The following is a 27,708-nucleotide window of genomic DNA, read 5'->3' on the forward strand; positions in this document are numbered from 1 at the left end:
ATTTGACCCAGCTATTCCTCTGCTGGGGATCTTCCCCAAAGAATTAAAAGAATCATACCACAGTGATATATGTGCACCCACATTTACAGCAGCACAGTTTGTAATAGATAAAGCTTGGAAACAGCCCAAGTGCCCATCAGCTGTAAACTGGATAAAGAAGATGTGGGTTATTTATAAAATGGAGTGCTACTCCATAAAGAATGAGAAACTAGAGACATTTATAGCTAAATGAATGCATATTGAGGCCATACTCTCAAGTGAAATAAATAGGACACAAATGTGTAAATACCGAATAGTTTCTCTAGTGTGAGAAACTGAAAGTGTAAATAAGGATTAAAATAATAAAATGAATAATTGATAATTTGAAATTGGAAAAGGTCCAAAGGTGTAGTGGTGGTGGGAGGGGAAGGGAAAGGCAAGAAGCGAAAGGAAAAAGTATGAGAAAAGAAAAAAACTGGAAAGGATATCTATGTAAATAGGGAAGGATGAAAGGGGTGAAAGGCGCACAGGTAATGGGGATAAAATAAGAACTAAGATACATCACGTACAGGTACAAGCACCCAATGATAAATGTAAACGTATTGTATACCTAAAATGTACCAATAAAAACTTAAAAAACTGACAGAATTTCATAAACACATGGAAATTGAACAACACACTTCTAAATAACCAATGGATCACAGAGGAAATTAAAGAAGAAATTAAAAAGTCTAAACAACCCAATATCAATCAATGAAATTGTAAACATAATGAAAACCTTATCAACTAAGAAAAGCCCAGGTCCTGATGGCTTGACTGATGAATTCTGCAAGACATTTAGAGAGGAACTACTGCCACTACTGTATAAACTCTTCAATGAAATTGAAAGGAAAGCAATACTGCCAAATTAATTCTTGGAAACAAGCATCACCTTGATCCCCAAAGCAGAGAAAGACCCAACTGAAAAAGGGAACTATAGGCCAATCTCACTAATGAACATAGATGCAAAACTCCTTAAGAAGATACTGGCAAATACAATGCGGAAGATCATCAAGAAGATCATAAACCCTGATCAAGTGGGATTCATCCCAGGGATGCAGGGATAGTTCAACATATGCAAATCAATAAATGTAATACACTATATCAATAAAGCCAAGAACAAAACCCATATGATCATCTCAATAGATGCAGAAAAAGCATCTGACAAAATCCAACATGCATTTATGACAAAAACCCTACAAAAAATTGGAATACACAGTCTCTACCTCAATCTGATAAAAGCCATCTATGAAAATCCAACAGCCAATATCATACCAAATGGTCAAAAACTGAAATCCTTCACACTAAAATCAGGAACAAGACAAGGATGTCCACTATCACCACTCCTGTTCACTATAGTTTTGGAAACATTAGCCACAGCAATTAGACAAGAGAAAGGAAGAAAAAGAATAAAGATAGGAAATGAAGTCAAATTGTCATTATTTGCAGATGACATGATAATCCATACAGAAGACCCCAAGAACTCCACCAAAAGTCTTCTAGACGTAATAACCAAGTTCAGTAAAGTAGTTGGATACAAGGTCAACGCACAAAAATCAATAGCTTTCCTCTACACAAATGACAGACTCACTGAGACAGAAATAGGGCAAATAATTCCTTTCACAATAGCATCCAAAAAACTGAAATACCTAGGAATCAACCTAAGAAAAGAAATCAAAGGCCTCTTCTCTGAAAACTATAGCACTCTGAAAAGAGAGATTGAAGATGATATCAGAAAATGGAAAGGCATCCCTTGGTCCTGGGTAGGAAGGATTAATATAGTAAAAATGGCCATACTTCCAAAACTCCTGTATAGATTCAGTGCAATCCCAATTGAAATCCCAACATCATACTTCACGGACCTTGAAAAAACAATCCAAAAATTCATTTGTAACAAGATGAGACCTAGAATAGCAAAAACAATTCTGGGCAACAGAGATATGGCAGGGGATATCACCATCCTCAACTTGAAACTATACTACAAAGCTACTGTGATAAAAACATCATGGTAATGGCAAAAAACCTGAGGACCAGTGGAACACATTAGAAGATGCAGAAACAACCCCAGACACACTCAGCCACCTCATCTTTGACAAAGGAGCCAAACACCCCCACTGGAGGAAAGATAGCCTCTTTAATGAATGGTGCTAGAAAAATTGGGTTTCAACTTGACAAATATTAAAACTAGACCTATATTTCTCACCATGCTCTAAACTAAAATCAAAATGGATTAGAGATCTTAATATTAAAATAGAAACGCTAAACCAGCTGGAACAGGGGTTAGGTAGAACTCTTGAAGACATTGGTGTAGGAAAAGATTTTATGAACAAAACCTCAGTTGCCCCTGAACTAGCACAAACAATCAACAAGTGAGATCTCTTATTAAAAAGCTTCTGCACAGCAAGAGAAACCACCAATAGTGTGAAAAGACAACCCACAATGTGGGATAAGTTTTCACCCTCAATTCCTATGAGAAATGGCTACTGTGTAGAATCTATAAAGACCTTAAAAAATCAGACCTCCCAAATTTAAAGACCCAATCCAAAAATGGGCATGTGAAATGAATAGACACTTCTCAGACAAAGAAATAGAAATAGCAAACAAATACATGAAAAAATGTTCATCATCATTGGTCATAGGAGAGATGCAAATGAAAACAAAGCTGAGATTCCACCTCACTCCAGAAAGAATGGCTGCAATCAAGAATTTAACCAATAACAAATCCCAGTGGGGCTGTGGGGAAAGAGGAACCCTGCTCCACTGCTGGTGGGAGTGTAGACCGGTGCATCCACTGTGGAAATCAGTATGGAGATACCTCAAAGAACTAGGACTGGAAGTCCCATTTGACCCTGCTATTCCACCGCTGGGGATCTTCCCCAAAGAATTAAAAGAATCATACCACAGCGATATATGTGCACCCGTGTTCATAGCAGCACAGTTTGTAATAGCTAAAACTTGGAAGCAGCTCAATTGCCCATCAACTGCAGACTGGATAAAGAAAATGTGTTTTTTTTATAAAATGGAGTCCTACTCAGCCATAAAAAATGAGAAATTAGAGACATTTATAGCTAAGTGGATGCACATTGAGGTGATACTCTTAAGTGAAATAAATAGGACACACATGTGTAAATACTGAATAGTTTCTCTGGTGTGAGAAACTGAAAGTGTAAATAACGACTAAAAGGTATAATAGATAAGGTGAAATAGGAAGAAAAGAGGCAAAGGGGATGGGAAAGTGGGAAGGGTAGGAAAAAGGAAAGAAGGAAATGGAATTAATATGAGAAAATGAAAAACTGGAAGCATAGTCTTTGTACATAGGGAGGGATGGAGGGGTTGAAAGGAGGGCAGGGGAAGGGGGAAAGAATAAGAACCATGAGAGACTATGTAAAGGTACAAATTTCCAATGATGAATGTCATTATATTGTATACCTAAAATGTACCACTAAAATTAACCAAAAAAACCCAGCAATGGACACAACGAAAAGAGCAAAATAAGGCCCAAGTCTTTAAGGAACACAGATGCAGAAGTCCTCAAGGAGGTACTGGCAAACAGAATGCAGGAAATCTTCAAAAAATTTATATATTATGACCAAGTAGGATTCATTGCAGGGAAGCAGAGATGGTTCAGCATGTACAAATCAATACATGAAATACATCCCATAAATGGATGAAAGGACAAAAATCACATGGTAATATCAACAGACACAGAAAAAAATTCAACAAACTCCAACATCCATTCACGATAAAACAGGCATAGAAAAGAAGAGAAGAAATGTATCCCAATCTGATTAAAGCTATTTACGACAAACCAGCAGCCAACATAGTAATAAATAGGGGCAAGCTACAGTTACCCTTTCCCAGGCCTTAAGGCATCCTCTCCCTCTGTCCCATCAGTATTCCTGGAATGGCAGATTTTGGACTTGATCTCCATAGCCATGCTTGGTCGCTTTGCACAAAATTCTTTCCATGTCACCAAACTTGTTGTTATAAAAATCAGCATATTTTTCAGTGGCCAGAATGATGCTGGACCTCTACAATCTTCTTGAACAGAGAATATTGGGACACATACATGGAGCTATCAGGGCTGGGCACGCACAGAGGGGGATTATGTGAAGGCCCAGCATGTGTGTGGCCACCTGCAAGGCAGGGAGCTGGTGTCAGGAGAATGCATCCCTGTGCCGTCTCCATACCAGTCTTCCAGTCACCGGGGCTGTGAGAAAATAAATGTCTGAGGTTTCAGTCACTCAGCCAGTAGGTGTGAGTTCATGACAGGCTTAGAAATCACATGGGTGTGTAGGAATGCATTGCTTCCCTTCCGTTTGTTTGGCAAACTTCCCCAATTTCCTTGCTATTGACTTCTAATGTCATGGGCCTTTGTTCAGGGAACATAGTGCATAGGAGTCCCAGCCCTCTGGGGCCTCTTAAGTTTATTGAGGGTGTGTAGTGGTGCGACCTGTGGTCTGTCCTGGAGGAAGTTCTGTGTGCTCAGCAGACCTACATTGATCCTGCTAGTGTTGAGCACAGAGCTCTCAGATGTGTGGGAACTGGTTGCCTCATACTACTCTGCTGGTCTTCCATTCCCATAGTGCTCTTTTGTCTAGTTGTTCTGCCTGTTATTGAAAGTGTTGTGAATTTTTCTGTTACTGCTCTCAAAACTAATGACGACAGACTGGGCAGTGTGAAAAACAAATACATCTACGCACAATGCTGGATGTGACTGCAACCAGATGAAGGCGCCAGAAGAAAACACTGGTTTCTGGTGAGGCCTCTATTCCTGGTTTGCTGATGACCACCATATTATTTTTTCCCCTGCCGTACTCAGGATTGCTCCCAGGATCCCGCCACTGAGCTACTTTTCTCAATGCTTTAAGAAACAATGAGGCAGTACATCACTAAATTCCCCCAGGTAGCCATGTAACTTGTGAACCTCTTGCCTGTATACCCTCTCTGGGGTTAGAGAGGTGGGTTTGTGTGCCTGGCTGATGTCCACCTTCTTGCTGAGTCTGCACATGGTCTCTTCTCTGTGTGTATGTTAGGACAGAGAGAGAGAGAAAGAGAAGAAGGAGGTTGATAGGAAGAAAAAGAGAGAGAAAATGATTGACATCTGTTGTCTCCACCTACTGTAACAGGAGAACAGCAGGTGTATGAGAATAGGGAACTGCACCTACGACCCTATTTCACCTTGAGTATCAAAGGCTCATACATCCAAGGGAAGTCAAATTGCAGGCCAGGAATTTACTTTTTAAGTTTTTAAAACTTTAAAAATAACATGGTCGTGGAACATAATGTTCACATTCATCACAGGGAGTTGGTATGTATGTAACACACCTCAATATTTCCTGCGCACTGCCCTCCACTCCCTCCCTCCTTCATCTCTAAGTCCCTGTCCCATTGGCAAAAGATCTATTTCCCTGTATTCTCTCATTTATATTTTCTTTACATTATTTATTCTTTGGTTTCTTTTTAACTTCATTTTTAATTAGTATGTATTTGTCATACATATTGATCACATTCATCATAGAGAATATGTACCTGTAGGTAGTATTCCTTCTTTTTTTCTTCCCATTCCCTTCCTCTCACTTCAACTCTTCGTCCCCTCTTCATTTACAAAATATGTGTTTATATACTTTTCCTTCCATTCTCTTTTTTTTTTCCTTTTCCCTTCCTACAAATCAGGAGATAAAGTTTTTGGATCTGCTTTACTTCACTGAAGGTCTTAAAGTGCATACATTTTCTTAGAAATAATTCACATATATCTTTCTATATCCTAGAGTGGTATTCTGTTGTGAATAAATAAATTTTCTTTATCCACTCATGTGTTGATAGACACACAGGCCATAAGCTACTTCCAAGATTTCACTGTTAGGAGTTCAGATGCTATAAAAATGAGTATGAATGTATCTCTGTAACATGAAGTCTCTTAAATCTTTCTTGAAAATATCTAAAATGGGAATAGCTGGGTACAATCAAATTTCTATTTTTAATTTTCTCAGGCATCTCCATACTGATTAGACTAGTTTATATTCCCACCAAAATGTAGAATGTTTCTTTTCCCCCCATATCATCAGCATTTCTTATTATTTGAATGTTGTATATGGATGCACATTGAGGCCATACTCTTAAGTGAAATAAATAGGACAACCATGTGTAAATGCTGAATAGTTTCTCTGGTGTGAAAAACTAAAAGTGTAAATAAGGAATGAAATGTATAATTAATCATTGAAATAGGAAGAAAAGGTCTAAAGGAGTAGGGGAAGTGGGAGGGGTAGGGGAAAGGAAAGAAGGCAAAGGAAAAAATATGAGAAAAGAAATTACAGCCATTCTTTATGGAATAAGACTGACTTTCAGGGTTGCTGTAATTCATATTCCCTAATAACCGGGGACAATGAGCTTTTCTCAGGTATTTATTATCCATTTGTACTTCTGAGAAGTGACAATTTAATTTTCCCATTTTTAATTTTAATTTAATGTAAGACATAATTATTTATGTTAAAAAATTTAAGGAAACTTCAAAAATATCTTAGAAGTAATAAGAGAATACTAAGAGCTCATGATATACACAATCAATACATAAATATAAAATCCATTTAATTGTTATAAACTTTGGAAACTAAAATGATTTAAATATTATTTTCATTAGCTTCAGGACATAAAATATATATAAACAAAACCACATGCACATAAAAATAACTTGGGAGGTCATGTCCCCCTCTGTATTCATGGGGTACCCAAGAAATATTCTCTTCATATGAGAGTGACCTGTGCGATTTGTGTAATCATACTTTGGTCATCTAGTCATTTCCCCCATACACAACATCGCTAAAACAAAACTAGAGAAGGTGGTGAACAGACAGCTCAACATTGTCCAGAATCATAAAGCATGTTTGAAACCAGTAATGAAGAAGAAAACTTAAACAGTAATTGATGAATTCTTAAGAGACTAGGTGTGGAAAGCTTGAGAGCTGAAGCTATCTTTAGCTATATCTTATCATTTGTCTCCTTTTTGCTTTTGTTATCTGTGCTGTTGGAGTCTCCTCCAAAGGTGCCTTTACCCAATCCAATGCTTTGAAATACTTCCCATCTATTTTCTTTCACTGGTTCCATAATTTCTGGTATGATTTCAGGGTTTCATCTATTTTGAGCTGATATTATTTGATCTAGCAAGTAGGAGTCTCCGTTGATTGACCTACTTTTAGATATGCAATTTCCCCAGCACCATTTATTAAAAATCCTGTCCAGTCTCCCCTGTGTACTGTTACTGTAACAAAACAATCGTATCAGATGATGAACATATAAGAAAGAAGGGTTCAGTTTAGTTCAGAGTTTCTGAATTTTCAGTCCACAGCCTGTAGGCATAGCTTTGGTGCCTGGGCTGAGACAGTAAATTAGGGTGGAGCTCCAAGGACCTCAGACATCCTAGCAGGTCCTGTCTCCGAAGTTTCCTCGCCTCTCAGTGACCCCACAGCTTGTGCACCAGGCCTTGAACCCATGAGCCCTTAGGAGACACTTACGCAAACCTTAGCAGACGAGTTGGCTGGAGTCAGGGTGCAGGTGAAGACAGACTCTTGTTATGACACCGCCTCAGTCAAGTGAGGATAAGAAAGTTTTTGTGGGCAGAAATTCTCTCAGGAGGATGACATAGGCACAGTGCAAAGTGATCACTTTCATGTGTAAGAAGAAAGAGGCTCAAAGCCTAATATGAGTGTAATTATAGACACTGAAAATGCATTGGGAAGTTGTTCAGGGACCCAGAATGAAAAATAATGGAATATTGAGATGAGCTGAATTGGGGGAAGAGGTACAATGATGCACCTGTGGGAAAAGACACAGAATGTGAAGAAATTTGTGCTGTAAAAGTGAAGTATCTTCCTCAGTAAAATATTTCCCTCACCTGCCAGGAATAAGTAGAACACAGGATCCATTAACTGAGATGTGGAGTGATCCCACTTCCTATCACTCCCTGTGTCTTCTATGGGAATTTATGCTTCCTGCTCCGCAGGTTTGGATTCTTAACTTCTCTACCTGTGCTTTCCAATAAGGTTTACCTATTTGCAGTTTCAGGTACATAAAATTAAGTTTAAATTAAAATTTTACTTCCTAAATAATACTAGTCATACTTCAGTACTAAATGACATGTACTAAATGCAACATGCACTAAATGGCGACATGGCTGTATCCGGAATTGGACAGTATTGTCTAAGTGTAAATATTTTTCAGGAATACTTCCATCAAGAGAATCAAGGAGAGTCCTCCCAGGGTTTGTGCTTTAGTTTCCACCTGAGCACCTCTTTTTCAGTGCTGGAGATTCATCACTCAAACCTGGATTTCTATATGCAAGAGTAATGCTAGACGACTACGCTTTCCTCCCTCTCGCTCACTTGGGAGTCTGTGGTCCCCAAGGTTTGGAACAAGCAGACACAGACAGGAGTCACAATCCTGTCAGGGTAAATGACCCCCTTCTTCACAAGAAAGAGGTGATGCTCTAATGCACTAGGAAGAGGGAGGTGTCCCAGGGACCTCCTTGAGTATGTTGCTGGTACCCTGCCTGGTGTCTGTGGGAAATGGGCAAGGTCACTCTGCACAGCGTGAAAAGGGCACCGAGACCAGGGCTCAGAACCCCGAGGCAGGAAGGTCTCTGTTACACTGCCCTGAGAGGACTGTGGCTGGAATGCAAAGTGAAAGCATAAAATGTAGATTTTCCTTTCACAAATACACAGCTAGTGCAAACTCCTTCCTGCTGTGTTCATAATGAATACCTTGTCCTCCCCTGTCTGCAGCCCCCAAGAAGTGACCGAATAGGCAGATGCCACCAGCCCCAGGAGGCTGGAGCCTGGTTTAGAGGAGGATGTGCTGAAGACTGCTGGAAGTGCTGAGGCCGGTGTGGAGATCTGCATCACCTCTCCGTCCTTCCCGCCCCTCTGTTCCTATGTGAGCTACTTACCCACTTGTACAAGGAGAGATGGGAAATTGACACAAATGGGCCTTTTCATCTCCTCAGAGATACCTTTAGATAAATTTTTTACTTTTTACCAAAATATACGGCTTTCTTTGATTTGCTAACCTGGGGATATTGAAGTGAAGCATATTAAGAGGCCTGTACCACCACCAAGAACAGCAGAGTTCCTGGCTGAGACGGAGGGCACCCTGGAGCAGCAGCACACTGGTCTCACTGTTTATTGGCTAACAGCAATAGAGGGCACATGGTTGTACACTAACCTCTCTCATGCAAGCTGCTTTAGGAAAAGACCAACCAGATTCTTTGAGGAGTACTTCTCAAAGGATGGGAACTTTCCTGCTATGAAGTGAATAAGTCTGAACTTTGTTAGAAGAGTATTCAAAACTAGGCTCATGTTCATACTGGCTGGCTGTGGAGTGCCTGCTCTCAGCTCAGCCTTTACACCTGAGTCTGTTCCAAAGATCTCACATGGAATGAGAAAGGTGTTCATGGTACATTTTTGTTGGGTGCGCACCTCAGCTCCTCTGGTAACATACAGAAGGAACTTTGGAACATAATTCTGACTATAGCTCTTCAGGTGGAGATATTTCCCTGTTACCATCAGCACCAGTTCCTGTCTTGGGCAGAGCATTTGGTAGTCAGGACTTAAGAGACCAGAATGCTCCAAACTGGTCAGGCTGAGGCCAGGTACAGGGGAAGGTGGGCCAATGGGGCACAGCAACAGGAGGATGAAACACCAGGTCAGTACAGGGATTTGGGTGATTTGGGTCACAATGCGCCATTCACAGTGGGGAGGACATCACAGCTGTGCTGGGATTGACAGGTGTGCCCAGGAGCCTGAAGGGTGAGGGCAGCATGAAGGAAACTCTGCAGTCAGCATCTGGGGGGGGGGGGCTCCTGCCCAGGGCCATCAAAGGGAGCAAACACACATGGCAGAAACTTCTAGATGTGCAAACAGAGAGGTCTGTGTGCTACGTGGCCAGAGTGTGAAGATTAATCCAGTTCTCCTGCAGCACCTCCTGTACAAATGGCTCTAATGGATAAGTAATGGGTTCGCTAGTATTTCAGTGGCACAGGATCATCTAATGAACCCTCCTAAAGACAAGTGGACTATAATGCTCACATGGCTAAACAAGTGGGGAAGACAAGCTGTGTGATAGGGCTTATAGTGTCACTGTAAGTGGTTACATAGTAGATGCTCCACAAATGTAACACATATGATGTATTAAGATAAAATTTTCTTCCCCTCTGGGAGGAGTTACTGAAAAAGTGAAATAGGCATGGAAACTCTTCAGCATTTTCAAGTGGCACCTACTATGGGACAGATGCTTCAGATATTATTTCAATCTAATTTCCATGAGAGGTTCTGGTTTTTCACTCAATAGCACTTGTCTGTACTTCTCTTCACAATAACCTTGAATTTTAACAGGCTGACGATTTTCTCCTGTCTTTGGATTCATGGTCAGTGTCTTGAATTGTGAGTCGTTCCTGCAGGGCACATGACTGTCTGAATATAAGAATGAGTGCCATTAGGCATATTGAAAATATTTTCATCCATGTGGGGAGCAACACAGACCAGAGAATGGGAAAGGAAGGTTGTTTTTATACTTGTTTTAAGATCAAGAAGGAAACAACATCTCCAGAGAAGACTTCAGAGACTGGAGGAATTAAGCCACAGTAGATGTTTTTCTTCCCTCTACTGTGATGTGTTTGGACCTGCCTGAACCACAACTTCTCAAGGAGCTTTGGGTGTTGACCTCCTACGTAAGCTCATACATATACACTTGTGTTAGATATACCTATTCTAGTAGTTTATTCCATTAAAATCGTATAAAAATGTGAACCTGGTTTCAAAAACTGTCCCAATTTACCTGCCAAGACAAAGAGTACATTATGCTGCATGTCAAACTCCTTATCACCTGTTTGGGAAAGTTCAAGCGTGTTATTTTGCTTCTCAGGCACAGAACCCAGGGACTAAGCCTCACAGTCCAAGGATAACTTTTATGTCAAAAGGTCTGTTGCTATTGGAGGGTTTCCATGGTGAGCAAAGTGACAGCCAGGGCCTTCTACATGCCGTGGGCGAGGGCAGGTGACTCTGGGCAGTTCCCAGGGAGTAGGGGGCACCCATGGCCCGCTCATCTTACATTCTTAATTCAGGCCAGATCAGTGCCTTGGACACGGGGACTTTCTGCACCCTGAGAGGTATTTTCATTTCTCTGAGTACAGAGCTGAACTCAGAAACAGAGCCGGGTTGAGGCTGGGAGGAGTGGGAACACGGTGGCCTCTAGATGACCTCACACTGAGAGTCCAGTCCTGGCCTTGGCATTTACCACACAGGGATCCTGAGAAGCTCCCAAGCCCAGTAGGCCTCAGGTTCTTCATCTATAAAGTGGGTTCAATAGATGTTTTGGGTTGTGGGACTATGGAATATAAGAAATGTATTAAAACACCTGGGAGAATTCCTGGCATACGGTGTATTGAAACTTGTTGATAACAAGCTGGTTCTAGCTTTACCTTAACCTGGGACCCTATCACACTTTTTCTGGAAAAATTCTGTGCGTGTTTCCAGGAAAGGTGCAGCTTATAAGACAAGTGAAGTGAAAATCGGGCAAAAATGCTACTCACTGTTCCCACAGTATGTTCTCCCAATAGTATGTATTACTTGGTTACATGCTGGGGAGTCTGCCCCTGCTGGGGCCAAGTGAAAGGCCCTGCATTTTGGGAGAAGAACCATATCCCATCCCTGCCAGCTTCCCCTCCACAGGAACAACTATTTTCAATCAAATCTCCTTCGGCAAGAGTCTAGGCTTGGGGCTCATGAGGCCTCTGTGACAGTGAGGACTGAAGCCCAGGCCATTCTAGTGACAAGGCCAGCTGAGCAGATACAGTTCTGAGAAACTTCAGGCAAGCTGACATCACCTCACATTCCTAGCGCCAACTTCCTTCACAACGGGAATCATTGCAAAGTGCCCCAGTGGAGAACTGGTATAAGGCAGGGGGAAGACACTCTGAGCAGGGTCTCTGGAGGAAAAACCACTTGGTCAGGCAGTCCTCTGACCACTGGTCTAAGTGGTAATGGGACCGGCCAGGTACTTATGTCCATCTTACAAGAGTGTTGAGGTAAACTGGACTCAGTAGGAGTTTTCCCAGGGAAGCAGTCAACTGGGCACTGCAAGACCATGGAATGTGGACACTGCCTTCAGAAAGCAGAGCAACTAGCCAGAGACTCTAGCACCTCACTTCACCAAAGAGTCACACTTATCTCTCAGAAAATCCTTGCAGGCACTGGGGATAAGACTGGTGTTTGCCCTCCATAGGACCACTTTTCTCACAGCTGTCCCAGGCGAGGATTCCTCTCAGCTTCACCCCCAACTAAAAAGCACTGCTCAGAGCAGTCTTCATTCTCTCAGGCCCAAGACAATCCTTCTGAGGGTCTGCTCCTGGCTACCATCCAGTTGCATTAATCAAGTCCTATAGAAGACCCTGTATTAACCTCAAGCCGAAAAAATTCCATAGCCAAGCAATCACCCATGGCTGCTCTCTGCTAGACTCCACTCCTGCAGTGCTCTGTAACCTGCCCTCCATGTCCCTGAGGACATCCCACTACCTGGAGACATGCTGGTACTCCTGGACTCCACCATCCCTTGGGGTAGGCGTGATCCTGCTCAGTCTGGTTTCCTCATGTCTCCGCCACAGACACACGGCCTCCCTAAGTGCACAGGTGCAGTGAAGTTTGGGGCCATGTGTCCCTGAGAAGATGGTTTCTTTTTTGAAAGTAAATTTCTGTAAATATAATTAAATAAACCAAGCAATTTCAGGTATACAGATATTTTTAATACTGTACAAAACTAGGGCAAAAGAAAAAGAGTTCAGGAATGATTTTATCCTTGTATCTTTTTCTAGGCACCATCTAACTTCATGTAAACTTGTTACACATTTCCAAGGAAATTCCTTGTCCAATCATCTCCTCATAAACAAAACAGAAGGTCTCCTGTTTGCTTGAAAAAACAGTAAAGACATTTTCACTTGGAATGGAAAACCAAAATCTGTTTTTGATCAGTGTCACATAAAAACACATTGACATCATAAATCACAATCAAACAGCCTCAGAAAAATAAAACTGCATGTGAGTTCAGTATCATCCTTCAAATAACAACTGCAAGCAACTTCAATCTCGTGAAAAAGGAACAAGATTTTAAAACTTATAAACGAAACAGCTGTCAGTTTGTAAGTAAGTCAAACAGAACAGACACCAAGTTGTCAAGCACAGTACTTCATCACCCACCCTGGCCCTCACTGCTGACGAAAGTGCTGCTCTGCAGAAACACGGCCTGAGAATGGGGCTCATTTCACGTGGGGTGGGGACCAAGCAGCGACGTGGTGGCAGCACACTCCCCACCCTGTCACTCATCCTCGCCCTCAAGGGCCTCAGGCAGACCTTCTGCCTCTCTCAGCGCCTGCTCCTGTAGATGTGGGTAAGACCTGGGATCTGTCCTATCAAGACTGAACATGTGCTTCAGGACTTTCACTGGGCTGGTTTCAGCGTGGGCCCGTGGACCCCACCGCAGCTCACAGCGAGCAGGATCACTATTAGGAACCTGCTGGTACACCAGGTACTCTTCCCGGACCAAATCCTCTGTGATGAATTTCCAGGGATCCCCGATAATAACGAGCTCCCTCTCAGCTAATAGCTTCCTGTCTCTCAGCAGTTCCCTTAGGTCCTCCTCACTGACACGGTCGCCCTTTATGACGATTACACTCAGGATGACTATCAGGAGGTTCCCTTTGGGAATGACCTGGACATCGTCATCCAGGATCCCCTTGTAAGTGAGGCCCAGGACAGGGAGAAGCTCGTATGTCTGGCCAGGGGGATCCACTTCCCTCAGCTCAATGCCAAAGCCCAGACACATGCACTGACAGAGTTCCCTAAAGATCAGAGGGAAGTGCTCATGGTAATCATCATCCACAACGTGCAGCATTTCCTCCATGGTGATCTGCTCCTTCTGTTGATACTTGCGGAGCAGGAATGGCACCATTTTATCCAACTTGTCATTTGGTAACTCCTCCTGCCTGATCTGAGGGGCCTCCTTGTCCTGCGAGGGACTTGGACCCTCCTCCTCTTGCCGGCCCGAGCCCTCACTGCACTGGCTCCTTTGAGTGGCAGCCATGGCACTGGGGGGAGAGGAGATGCCCTGAGGATTCTGAGGACAACTTGGTGTCCCAGGCCCAGGCTTTTCTATTGGTGTGGACGCGATGACAGTAAGGGAGGGAGAGGATAGAGAGGAAGCGGAGGCTGCTGCTTCCCCCTCATCCTCGAGACCCTGCACACTCATGATGTCCCCTGCACTACTTTGGGCAAGATGCTCTCCCCGTAGCTTGCTGTCTTCGCTCTGCTGACCACCGGGCATCATGATGTTCCAAGCTGAGAGCAAGATCTTGTTGTTGAAGCCTCAGATGCCTGGAGGAGAGAAGGAGACTATTAGTGTTTCCAGGTGAGAACACACTTGGTGCCTCCCACAGAGGTCCATTATGAGTCGTCTTTTTGTGGCATGCTTCACAGGTTCCTGTTCTCCCCTGTCCTTGTCCCCAAGATCCTGGGACATGAAGTGAGGCTGCTCTTCAGTGTGCAGTGGAACCACAGAAAACAAGACTGTAGGGAAGACAGTAGGGCACATTGGACCCCAGGCACTGTGAGGTGCCCTGCTCTGGGAAGGGGGAGCCCTCGGGACCCACGAGGGCCTGCATCTCACCTTCACTCCTGACCCTGCCTGGGACTGCTCTGCTGTGTGCGGTGAAGACACTGCTTCCCAACAACACTTGCACTGCCTGGTTCCAGGAGCTCCTGTAAGACACACAGAAGGCCCCTCAGGTTCAGACCACAAGCCAGTCCTGCTGCCCCAGCCCTCACATGAGGAGTGAGCTGAACCTGTGAGTTCCCCACCCTTCTGTGTGCATGATCGGCTCTCTGCTCACCCCAGGCCTTCAAATCTTCTGGAGTAAGGCTTGGACCCCTGTCCTGTGCTGGCCTGATGGAAACTCTAAGAAAAAGTTTCTCCCTTCCTGAGAGAGCACAAAAGGCACCTCAGGGACACACATGTGCACTCAGCTGCCTGGAGGCCACAGGTGGGGATGGAAACACTCAATGGGGTCCATGTGCTCTAGAAATGGGAACCTGCTCCCAGGTGATCTTGAGAAATGGTTGGGTCTAGGGCTCTCTCTGGGATGACCTGAGACCACCTTGTTGAAACCACAGGCCTGGTTCTCTGAGAAATTCAAAGAGGGAGACAGGAAAATCACGCAACCTGTATTCCTTGGGTCTGACCATAAGTGACAAAGGGACAGGCTGGGGCTAGGGTGCTGTGTGTTGCACTGAGGAGGTTCACTTGGCCCTCATTGAGACTCGTCATATGGCTTGTGAGTCTATTTCTGCTGCCCTTGCTCCACCTCCCTCCTACCAAGGCTTTCAGCTTCCAGACATCAAAGGGGCAGAAGTAAGAGAGCAGCCTTGGCCCGACAGCCCTAGTCAGGCTTCTGGGGCTGAGTGAAGCAGCAAGATAAATGTCTGTGGGGCACCCGCATCTCTGTGTTCAGGTCAGGAGGACCCTAAATCCTCCCCTAGGCCCTAATCTGGCCCATCTGCAGATCCTCAAACAGCAGTGCATCTCCTCACCAGATGGGGTTCCCTCTGCCAAGGCAGAAGCCATCTCAGGGCCAGCATGCTACCTTCACGAGATCGTCACCGTTCTCAAAGACAGAGCGGGAACCCCGCTTGTCTCCGACATGGGGATCATCAGTGCTAACAGCGGGACCTGTGCACATCTCACTGGTGATGTGGTACTGAGGTTATGGTTTAAGCCTAGACCTCTTGTGGAATTCGCATGTGTACCTAGCCAGGACTTGTGAAATGTGTCTGGATAATGAGTCCTATGGCCCACTTGCTTTTAGGTGATGGGGCCCAGTAGGAAGAGAGGGTCACTTTGGGGGTAATGGGGCAGTTTGTATCTCCCTTCCTGACTCCTGCCTTCAACTTCTCCTTACTGGAGGACTTGCAGCGAGCAGGTTTCCTCCTACCAGGCCCTGCCACTCTTTTATTCTGCCTTGGAGCTGGCTGATCTTGGACTGCAAATGCTATACATTGTGGGTCTAAATCAAGTTGTCTTCCACGAAACTGCAGATGTCAGGTACTGTGTCCCAGCAATGAGAACACGAGTGAGGCATCTCCTATGTGCTACTGAAGTTTCTCAGACTTCCCCCGATGGTTCGGGCCAGCCCTGCCTCATCCCCACCACGCCCAAGACGAGCCGATATCTCCCTCTGAGACCAAGAGGTCATCTCCCTGATGACTCTCTTCCTGCCAGGGCAGAATGCTGCATCCCAGGTAGATCCTCCCAGGGCTGACCGAGGGAAGAGGCACACTGTGTGGGGTCTACTGTTTCCGGACAGAGGACACCCATACTCCTCGGGAGGTGTCCACAGCTTCGGCGGGGCAGCTCTTTCGGTCCTAGTCCTGCTGAGCATATGGAGCTCCCTCTGCTGACCTGCGGTCACTCCTTGGACTATCGTCCTTGCCTGCCTGAGTTCTCCCATCCCAATGATGAGCATAAATGGCAGCAATTGAGATACAAACCCTCTCACTGGATACCAGGGTGATAGCAGAGGAAGTCAGGCTCTGTAGGATATTTTCTTTTTATGAATTATGAATTAATTACCTTCAGCAGTTTTGTTTGGAGAAAATGAAGGAGTGGTGAGCACCAGCAATTCAGCCTCCCGCAGATTCAGAATCAAGAGTCTGAAAAATAATAACCTGAATAATAAAATGAAAGAAAGAAATAGCAAGAAGTTGCCAGGGAATCAGGTAGGAACTGACATGAAAATGGAAAAGTACAGAGAGACTGAAGAGACAGACTAGAACGTGGAGATGGAACAAAATCTTCTGCATTTTCTCCCTGGCCTCCTGCTCATGGAAAAAGGAGATTCAATCTGTGGAAACAAAGGGAAACCTGGGGACGTCAGGAGTTCCTAGGGAGAAGCGCTGGTTCAATGGCTGGGAGAATGCTGATCTGCAGGGACACTGTGGAGTTCTGCTGGCACAGTGTCCTAATACGGGAGCAGATGGTTGATACTCCCAAATCAAGGTGCCGCTGTATCCCTCCCTCCAGAAAGAACAAGCATGGGTCTCAGTGGAGCAAAGCTCTAATTCTCTGATCCTGGGACAGCTTCATTTCCAAGTTCCTAGTATTATATTCACACAGTGACGGTGTGACAGGAGCAGGCCACAGCTCTGGACAGAGAGACAGGCTGCAAAGAGACCCCCTGAGGGGTTTGCATTTGCTGTGAAGGACACAGCCCCGCCACCAGCAGCCAGAGGCCAGGCCCAGCCTCAGCTTTTCTGGATTTCAAAGTCTTGGCTTTTGGTGTTGGAGCCCTTGCCCTTTTGCCTGTACATGGACCTGCAGTCTGGCTGCCTACCTTGTCTACCAGTGTGAGCAGGGGCACATTATGACTTGGACACAGCCACAGCTGGGAGTGCACAGGAGCCTCACAAAATCAAGAATTGCTAGATTCCAAAATTCTACCTCAAGAAAGGAAACTACTCATTTAGCTTCACCGAAAATAAACTGCTTCTTCTTTTTCTTATTTTTCTTTAATCTTCCCCCTCTTCTCCATTAAATGTTTCATATGATTGTTATTCTTATTTTCACTATCTCTATAATTTCCATTCTTCTTTTATTTTTGCTAACTTCCTCTTATCTTCATTTTGTATGTTACTTTTCCTAACTTTAGAGATATCCTTGTGGTCACTGATAGGATCACTTGTGCCACTACTTTTCTCCTGCTTCTTATATATTAGTGTTTAAGTTTTTAAAAGTTTCCTGTGACATTCTTCTTTTCCCAAGCAGCTGTGTCATTAATACTATAAACAATAAGCTATAATAATCTGTAGATAGTTTACAAAATTACTAATAAATTCTTCCTTGGGGCTGGGGATTTAGCTCAGTGGTTCCAGCACCTGCCTCACAAGCACAAGGTCCCGAGTTCGATCCCCAGTACAAAAAGAAAAATTCTTCCTACCATTAGTACAGCTATAGCTGTCACATTTAGTACATATTTGCTGTATGCTAATATAGCTTGTCTTAGTAGTTATACTTTAATGGTGGATTTCTTTCTACGGTTGAAGGTGTTGCCAAATTCTTTCCTCTGGTATCTTAATGTCCAATTTGGCTTGAACATCAGAAATTCTCTTGAATATGACAGAAGGTGATTTGCTTGAAATTGCCAGGTTCACATAAATGCTGCCAATGATGTGGTTTCTTTGTATGCCACTACCCAGACTACACTTTTGACATTAAGAAAACTGTAGGGCCAGGGATTTAGCTCAGTGGTTTCGCCACCTGCTGCGCAAGCACAAGGACCCGAGTTCGATCCCTGGTACCAAAAAAAAAAAAAAGAAAACTGTAGTGCATTACCAGAGAATGTGCCCTGGGCCAATTACTCTCCACACCCAGCTTTCAAATTAATAAAACTGGTTGGATTTTAGGGCTCAGTTTAAAAACTATAGTCAGCCAGGCCCAAATTTCATCACTGTAAAACCCAATAATAAGAAGGATCTCTGTGATAGCAACAAAATGGTTCCATTGTATGTGCCACCAACTTCAGCACAGAACAAAACAAACCAAAAAGCAATAGAAACATGAGAACACAAGTCAACGAAATGCCATCCAAAACTCCCAGTTCCCTCAAATGCAATCCTGGAGCGATTGAGATAAATAACACTATAAGTAACATAACCAAATCACATGGAAGGATAACAGAGTGGGTTAGAAAACTAATTAAAGAAGTGTTAGGTACAAGCTCAGAAGCTATAACTGAACCCATAATGAAAGTAATTACAGAAATAAACCAGAAGCTTTAAGAACACAATAAATAAAATCTAGCTGAGCTAAAGAAAATGATAGAAAACATCAAGGAACACTTGAACAGAAAAGCAGAGTCCAAGAAAAGCTCTCAATCCATAATCCAGGAGATTCAAATTTATATACAAACTGTGGGCAAAGAAAGTAACCAATGTTGAGGCAGAAATTAAGAATTAAAATATAGGCTTTGGCTCAATGCAGAAGTATTTAAAACTTGTATAAAGCCACAAGAAGACATGAAAAATGGACTCAAGAGCTGCTAGAAGAACCAAGAAAGACTCTGCTCAGAGAAATAAGAATACATGAAAAATCAGAAGACACTACAAATGGCAGAAGAAAACTTTTACAGAAGTAATACACACAACTTCTAAAACACTGGTAAAAAAATGCACATACAGAGAAAGAAAGCACGCACAACCATAAATAGCCACAAGCAAAAGAGAACCTCTTTTAACACAATTCCAAACAACAGAAGTCCAACATGGGGACAAAATCTTAAAAAGTGTTAGAGAACACCAAAACCAGCATTACAAAAAAATTCTCAAGGAACACTGAAACCAGAATGAGAAAAAAATTCTCAAGGATATGCTATAAAGAAACAAGGAAACACCAATGCCAAAACATCAAATAGAATGAATCCACCTGTCAGGATGATCCCCTAAGCAGAAGAAAAAAATACAAGGAAATCAGCAACAGGCCAACAATGCAATTGCAGGAAGAAGTCAGTACCGTTCAGGAATAACTCTCAATGAGAAAGGTCTCAACTCCCGAATCAAGACACACGGATTGGCGGAATGGGTCAAGAAACAAAGCCATGCGATACAGAGTACACAGAAAATGTGTTTAATTAGAAAGTATTCACAGGTTGGAAATCACACCAAATATTAATCACTAAAAATCAATAGCATAGCGGGTTGCAAAGACAACACACAAAAATCGACAGCATTCATGTACACCTATAAGAAACACATGGAGAACGAAATTAGGCCAACAAAACTTTCACAATAGTGTTACAAAAATTAAATCCGTAGGAGTTAATATACCCCAGGGAAAGAAAAACCTCTACATTGAATACTGCACTAGTCTGAAGAGGCGATTGAAGAGGATATCACAAAATGCAAAGGCATGCCCTTTTCCTGCATCGGCAGAACCAGTAAAATCTAAATGGCTATAATTTCAAAACTGTTATACAGATTTAATACAATACCTATCAAAATACCAATAGCATTCCCTAAAGAACAAGAAAGAAATCCTAAATTTCATATGGAGCCAGAAGAGAGTTAGAAGAGCAAAAGCAATTCCAGGCAACAAGAGCAAGGCAGGGGGCATCACAATCCCAGACTTGAAGCTATACTCCAAAGCTACAGTGATGAAAGCAGCATGCTACTGGCAAAAGAGCTGACTTGTAGATCACTAGGGTAGAATCCAGGATACAGAAACAACTCCAGGCAACACAACAAGCTTTTCTTTGACAAGGGGACAAAATACTTTCGTTGGAGCAAAAGTAAAAAATAGCCTCATTAAAAACTGGTAAAGCAAATAGTGGTTATACAAATGCCAAAGTTTGAACCTGGAACCATATCTCTCACCATGTACTAAAAGAAAATAAAAATGAATCAAAAATGTAAACATTAAAAGGGAAGCACAATCTTCTGGAAGACAAATTAGGTAAAACTCTGGAACACATATATGGGGACAATCAGTTTCAGAAGAGCACACCAGGTGCACAAGAAATATTTCCACGAAACAACAAACGAGACCAAATCAAATTAAAAAGATTCAACACGGCAAAGGAAACAACCAACAGAATGAACAGACAGCCTTCAGAATTGTAAAAACATTTTGCCAGCTAGTCCTCCTCAGGCAAATCACTAATATCTAGAATATATAAACGCCTAAAAACAATTGAGCCTCTCAAATTGAAAGACCCATTCAAGAGATGCTCATCTAAATGTATAGATACTTCTCAGATGAAGTAGCACACATGGCCACTGATCACTGAAAAAATGTTCAGCGTTGCTGGCCACTCATGAAATGCAAATTAAAACATTACTGGGATTCTACCTGACTCCACAGATAATGGCTATCTTCAAGAAATCACATGGGCCAGGGATTTAGCTCAGTGGTTTCACCGCCTGCTGCACAAGCACAAGGACCCAAGTTCAATCCTCGGTACTGAAAAGAAAAAAAAAGAAATCACATAACAGCAAATACTAGCAAGCCTTCAAGGAAAAAGGAACCCCTCTTCATTGTTGGTGGGAGTGTAAACTTGTGTAACAAGTATGAAAATCAGCCGGGAGGCTCTGTAGAATACATCAGTAGAATTTATATTTGACCCAGATGTTCCCCTTTTAGTTAAATTCCAGGAATAATTAAAAACATCATATTACACTGATGCATACATATCCGTGTTTATAGCAGCAAAATTTCAAAGTGGATCTTGGAAGTTGCCCTTACTTACATCAACAGAAGAATGGTTAAGGAAAATGCAGTATTTATATACCATAGAGTACTACTGTGCCATAAAAAGGATACCCTTGGGTCATATGTAGGCAAATCGGTGCACCTTGAGACCTTAATGTTAAGTGAAATAAATCAGACACACAAGCTTAAATACTAAATGGTTACTCTAATATGAGAAACCAAAAATGTAAATAAAGGGCAAAATAAAGATTGATAACAGTAAATAGCCAGATCATGTTTAATATACAGGAAGGAAAGCAAGAGATAGAAGGAAGGAGAATGATGGGGAGGGAAATCACATTAAAGAAGGTGGAATTCGGACCTGAGCACATGCACAAAGTGTCTCTGAGGAATGTGATTATTATGAAGTAGGAACATGCCTAAATATACATATGCATGCAATACGTGTACAGAGGCGCCAGGAACGTAGCTCAGGGGCGCCCTGCCTGCCTGGTGAGTGGTGCAATGTCCTCAGCTCAATCCCCGCTTCCAAAGAAAAACCCCACCCAATATATATGCATATACCGTGAGGACTGTGAACATCATGTACTAAATATATATACACACATATACACACACGTATATCCACACGGTATATACCTATATGTACATACAGAAAGGTACACATACACATCAGCACAGACTTCTCTACTACTCTGACTCTCCCGTAGGGTCCCACAAAGACAAGCAAGGGTACTACACTGAGAATTCAGCAGCCCGTGGGGAAGGGCAGGCAACCGAGGCTTTTCTCCGTGGTTGGGAGACCCTTCCTCTGTAGCGCGCCTTCCGCAGTTTCCCCAGAAATAAACCCCACACCTTGAAGGAACTGAGCTCTGGCCCTCTCTTTCTCCCACCTGCAGCAAGGAGCTGAGAACAGAGCTCTGGCGCGGCATGCAGTTCCCACTGAGGCCAAAGGTGGCGCTATCCGGAGACTTCTGCACCGCGTGGTACAGGGCACAAAATGGAGCCTATGCTAGAATGTTCTTGGGGCTTGGGCAAGCACCTCTCAGACCCGCACTGTGACCCCCTGATCCTAAGCCTGCACTGCTCCCCCATAAAGTGCGAACCTCAGAACACGGCTCTTACACGGCATGTTGGGTGGCCAGAGCCAAAAGTGACCCCAACTGAGAATGCTTTCTCGGCACGCAAGGCTCAGTGCAGAGGCACATCTGGGTTTGGGGGCCACTCTCTCAGAGCTGAGCTTCCTCCTTCCCCCCAAGAGCCTGTCCCTTGAGCCCTAACTGAGGCCACCCACACAACTGCCCTCGCCTGAAGAGACCACCTCAGAATAGGGCCTCAGAATAGGGCCTCAGAAGCTCTGACCTGAAGCCGCTTCCTCTGCCGCCGCCGCCACTGGAGTCAGCAAACACCACGCAATGTGCCCTGGGTCTCCCAGGGCTGAGAGCAGGAGCGGAAGGGAATTTTCAAGGTTCCCCTCCTTCCTCATGAGGAGTTCCGCCTCCTGGTTCCGGGCAGAACCAGAACTACTTTCTCTATGGATTTGGTTCTCTCTGTTCCCCTCCCAGGAAGGCTCTACCTCCCAGGGCTCAGGGAGCCTGAACTTCATTGTAACAAATCAGACCCTGTGTGGTCCAGGGCTAACAGGAGGGGTAGAGCTGGGTAGTTAGCTGACTCTCCCTCTGGGGCAGGGCTTCCTCAGTCCCTCCTCTCTTCTCACTTGAACCCCAAGTGTACCCGGATCCTCTCTGCTGCTCTTTCCTGAAAGAGGACCTCAGAAAAAGGACCTTAGGCAGCTCTGAGTGGACTACTCCGAAGTCAGTACAAGTCACTTCTGGGAATGTGTCAGCAGGTGCAGGAAATGATTCCCTAGGTCCCTTCCATCCCCCTAGGGTTGGTCACTTTGTTTCCCTTTGGGTCTTGGTCTGCACTGGTTCTGAACCTCAATGTGTTTCCCCAGACCACGGACCTGATACTCAAGGGTCACGTTAGGCTGGTGGGGTGAGGGGGCCTTTCTTTGTGGAATAACTAATGGTACTATATGTTGTTTACTCTTATACTTGCTACTCTGTTTCTAGTGCATTGTTTGTACTTCGTCAAAATAGTGTTTAGAGGGGTCAGGGATTTAGCTCAGTGGTTTCGCCGCCTGCTGCTCAAGAGCAAGGACCCGAGTTCAATCCCTGGTACCAAAAAAAAAAAAAAAATAGTGTTTAGAATGTCAGGCCTCACCCTCCAGGGTGGTTTTAGGTATTACTAGAGTTTCTTTAGCTATAATGGCCCCATTTTCCCGCTCTCCCAGTGTTGGGCTGGACTATTATCCTCTGATATGACGTGCTGCCTCAGACTGTGCAGTGCTGCAGATGCAGGAATTTTAAAACTTTCCAACAACTCATGTTGCCTTAGGTCACTTAGGCAGGCTTCAGCCCCATTCACTTCCCTGCCCTACCAAATACAAGGAGGAGGTGGACAGTCTTTTCTCTCCCGCGGGACTTCCTGATGTTTTCATACTTCGATTTAATTGCTCCTGTGTGTTTGCTGTGATATTCCCGCTCTGGCTCTGCTCGTGGCTCTGCCTTTGCCTCTGTTCCCGTCTAGTTCTCTCTGTATCTCTCTCTGTCTCTGTCTCTCTCTGTCTCTGTCTCAGTGTCTCTAACTCACTCGCCCTCTCCCTCTCTCTCCCCTCCACTTTGCTCTTCCTCTCCTTCTCCTTCCACCAGCCCTCCTCTTTGTCTTTGGTTGGTTTGCAGTGTGAATTCTATCAACAATTTCAAGAAATTCAGTATTAAGTTGTTCTGATCCTCCTCATTGAAAATGAGATACTACTCTATATCAGAATTACATTAGGTGAAAATATAGGTAAAGTTTTATAGTTATCTTGATAAAATTGTAGACATTTTTGTAGGCTTGCTTGCTATTTCTAGGATTTGTCTGCTCTCATCTGAAATCTTAAACTTCAAATATTTTTGTAAATTTTAGTCACTCGTACTAGAGGCCATTGTGTCAAGTGGAATAAACGAGGCACACAATGTAAAATAACACATGTGCTGTCTCATTTGTGCAAGCATGACTGGATTTGATTGCTGTGTGCTGTATCCATGCTGTGACATATCACACTGAACTCCACTAATGTGTATAATTTACACATGCTAAGTAAAACGCAAAAGAAAATCTTTAAGAAAAATAAAGAAATGTAGTGTGACTTTCCCACCTGCTGACCTGTGCTATTGATTTCACATGAGTCAGATGTCACCATCACATGATCTAAGTCTATAACATATCTGTCTGACAATTTTTGTTTCTCTCTGGAGAGAAATACGCTTATGGTTTAGATCTAAGGTGACCCACAAATGTCTCCCAATTGGAGGTAGGGACCTTTAGAAGACGGAGGTCACTAGGGTGTATGTGGAGCGTGAATTCTCACCCCAGCTCTACTGGGGGTGTAGCCCTGAGGTCTCCGCTGCACTCCCATGTCCCTTTGCTTCATGGCAGCCGTGACAGGACCAGCTTTCCTCTGCCATACCATTATTCCATGCCATTTCTGCCTTTCAGCAGGCCGACCACAGCCTGAATCTATGGAGCTTGTGAGCCAAAGCACACTGCTCTTCCTTTAAGTAGCACACGTTTAGTATATTGTCCCACTGAGAGGAAAGTGAGTAATGAAAAATTGGTATCAGGAGTAGGGCCATTGCTGTGACTGAACTTGTATAAGTGTCCAAAAAGAAGGTGAACAGAACCACACAAGGCACTGTGTTCTTCCCCTGCACTTCTGCCTCAAAGGCTCCTAGCCTGTCCTCAGACTGAGCCCTGTCATGAAGCAGCTGTTTTCTTCATTTCTCCACATTCTTCCCCAAGCCAGAGCATCTCTGTGCTCTTTCTGTGCCCTTGCAAGTGCCCAGCAGAATAAAGTTGCTGTAAAAATCCCTACAAGGTGGTTGACCCCTCCCCCACTGCACTCACCCCTTCCAGCAAATCAAAAAAAGCTCCGCCATTTCCCCCAGCTGAGTTAGAAACACAACCAATATGGTCCACAGCAAAACCAACAGCTTGGGAATTCCACCTCATTAAGTAAAACAAGTACAGCCCATGACTTGATCGAGACCAAAGACCTCAGAACTATACAGGAGGTCACCAGAAGTCAGGCCCCTGGGTAATGGTGTAGGCAGAGAAATGTATTCCAACTAGAGCACAATGGAGGGAAGTAAAATCAGTCTTACGAGGAGGTGTGTGTGTGTGTGTGTGCGCGCACGCGTGTGTGTTCCAATGGTGGGAAGGTGTGTGTGGAGAGGTGCATGTGAGAAGGGAGGGAGGAGGTAGGTCTTGCGGAGCTGGGGGTGCAGAGCAACAGGTCTTTGCTCAGCCAGAATTGGCAGATCAGGACAGACTCAGGCTGGCTACTGAGGACAAATTTCTCCCTTAACATTTCACACCACAAGCCAGGAAAGGACTCTGCTCTCAGTGTGAATTCAGGCCTTGTGCCTAGCTGGGAAAGGTGGTGTATGTGGGTTGGCAATGTCCCTCCCAGGAAGAGCGCACGCCAGATTCCCTCCACACATAAGGAGTAGTGGTGCTCCTTGTAGGCCTGGTAGAACGTAGGCACAGTGTCTGGTATATTTGCATATTTAATGAATGGCATTGGTTCTAGTATGAGGTTGACCCTGGACACTTGCACGTTCTCCTCTGGAAGTTGTGTGTTTGTGATTCCTAGGGAAGTTGTAGCTCACTAGCATACTGAATAAAAATCCAGGCAAAAATGCTACTCTGTACACATTTCCTCTAATACATTTCATCTACCAGAATGTGTTATTTAATTACATTTGGAGAGTCTAACTTAAAGCTCCTACAATTCATGTCAAGAGCCCTCAACCTCTCCTTGCCAGTTTCTCTTCCTTTGCAACAAATATTTTCAATCACATCACCTCCACCAAGAGGAAAGTCTTGGGGTTCACCAGGTTTCTCTGACAATGAGCTGAAAACTGGAACACTGTAGAGAGAAGGCCAGCTCAGCACACATACAGTTCCATCAACCTTCGAGCAAAGCTAACACACCCTGACAACACTATATATGTCCATCACAAAATTGAAAACGGGACAAGACTGAGCTTCTGAAGGAGACAGGTGAAGACACCTCTGAACTCTGAGAAGGGACTCTGGAGGGAGAACCTCTGGGCAGGCTGTCAGCTGACTGCTCCTGAACCTGGCCCACCCTGCTGGTTGGATCCTGCTTGCATCTGCTAAGAGCAGTGAGGCAAACTGGACCAAAGGAGAGAAGTTGTTCCTCGGGAGGCCAGTCCACTGGGGTAGTGCAGGATCCTGGAGACTGGACACTCCCAGTAGACAGCAGAGCCCTGGCCAGCGTCTCTGGGGCTTCACTTCCCCCAAGAGTCATGCTTATCTCTCAGGAAATCCAGGCAGATCATGGAAATAAGTCAACTTGCCCTTATTGTGGGTCAGATCTTACCACTTGGACCTGTGAGGGTCTAAGTTAGACCCAGGTGAGGGTTCCTCTAAATTGTATCCTCACAGCTGTGATCCATTCTTCAGGCTTTGCTCTCAGTCCCAAGACTCCTCATGTGAGCGCCTGTCTCTGGTCACCTGGCAGCTCCATCAAAGTCAACTCCCTTAGAATGAACTGCATTTCCCTAAGCTCGCAAATTGCCCGCCTCCACATTCACCTCAACTGCTCTCCGCTACACCACACCCTGCCTCTGCTCTTTTACTTATTCTGTAGGTTCTTCAGGACATCTCTCCTCTCATCATCTCCATCTCTTCCTCAAATGGGTTACACTCCCAGATACCACCAACTGGAGGGGTAGGGTGGTCCGGCTTAGCAAGTTCACTCAAATCTGCACAACACACACAGGGCCTTAAAAAGAGCACACATGAAATGAAGGTTTGAGATTCAATGCGCCAGTGAGGACATGGGCTTCTTGTTGATTTTTAAATTCTTCAATACAACTAAAGAAATCATCAAATTCAAGTAAATATATGTATGTATATATATATATATATATATATAGTATGAAACTGCAGGAAAAATGGGGTAAGAAGACAAGAATTGTCTTTTATTTGTATCCATGTATTTATGACCCCATCCAACAATGTAAACTTCTCACACATTTCCATGAAAATTCCTATTCCAATGCTAAATAGTATTTTGTTCCATATCACAAAATCAAATGAAAGATTTCTCAATTAATGATAGAATCAACAAAATATCAAAGACTTGTACTGTGGAAATGGAGAGGAAAATGCATGTGTAATCCATATCATGCACAATTACAATCATATTTTAACTGAGAAAAATATCAAAAAGCCAAAATACATGTGAGGTCAATATTCCCTACATGAGGTGTGCGATCTACTTCAATCTTCCAATACATGAAGAGGTGTTCAGAATTT

The 27,708-nt window shown here is 43.8% G+C and overlaps 1 protein-coding gene across 2 annotated transcripts; it reads right to left on the reverse strand.

The window, feature by feature from the left end:
* Positions 1-12,815: 12,815 nt before the first annotated feature.
* Positions 12,816-22,817, reverse strand: LOC101719036 (melanoma-associated antigen 8-like). 2 transcript variants are annotated; one of them, XM_004871068.4, is made up of 4 exons: positions 22,675-22,817; positions 16,684-16,763; positions 14,725-14,816; positions 12,816-14,432 (listed from the first exon to the last, which is right to left on the reverse strand). In XM_004871068.4, the coding sequence occupies exon 4, from the start codon at positions 14,383-14,385 to the stop codon at positions 13,378-13,380; it is 1,008 nt and encodes a 335-aa protein (XP_004871125.2). In that variant the 5' UTR covers positions 14,386-14,432; positions 14,725-14,816; positions 16,684-16,763; positions 22,675-22,817; the 3' UTR covers positions 12,816-13,377. The 2 variants fall into 2 exon arrangements, with proteins under 2 accessions (XP_004871125.2, XP_021104845.1); XM_021249186.2 differs by lacking the exon at positions 22,675-22,817 and adding an exon at positions 20,953-21,062.
* Between the last annotated feature and the right edge of the window lie 4,891 nt (positions 22,818-27,708).

Source organism: Heterocephalus glaber, unplaced genomic scaffold (genome assembly GCF_053883595.1).
Source record: "Heterocephalus glaber isolate CG9 unplaced genomic scaffold, H.glaber_assembly_v1.0 deba00001762, whole genome shotgun sequence".
Taxonomy (NCBI): domain Eukaryota; kingdom Metazoa; phylum Chordata; class Mammalia; order Rodentia; family Bathyergidae; genus Heterocephalus; species Heterocephalus glaber.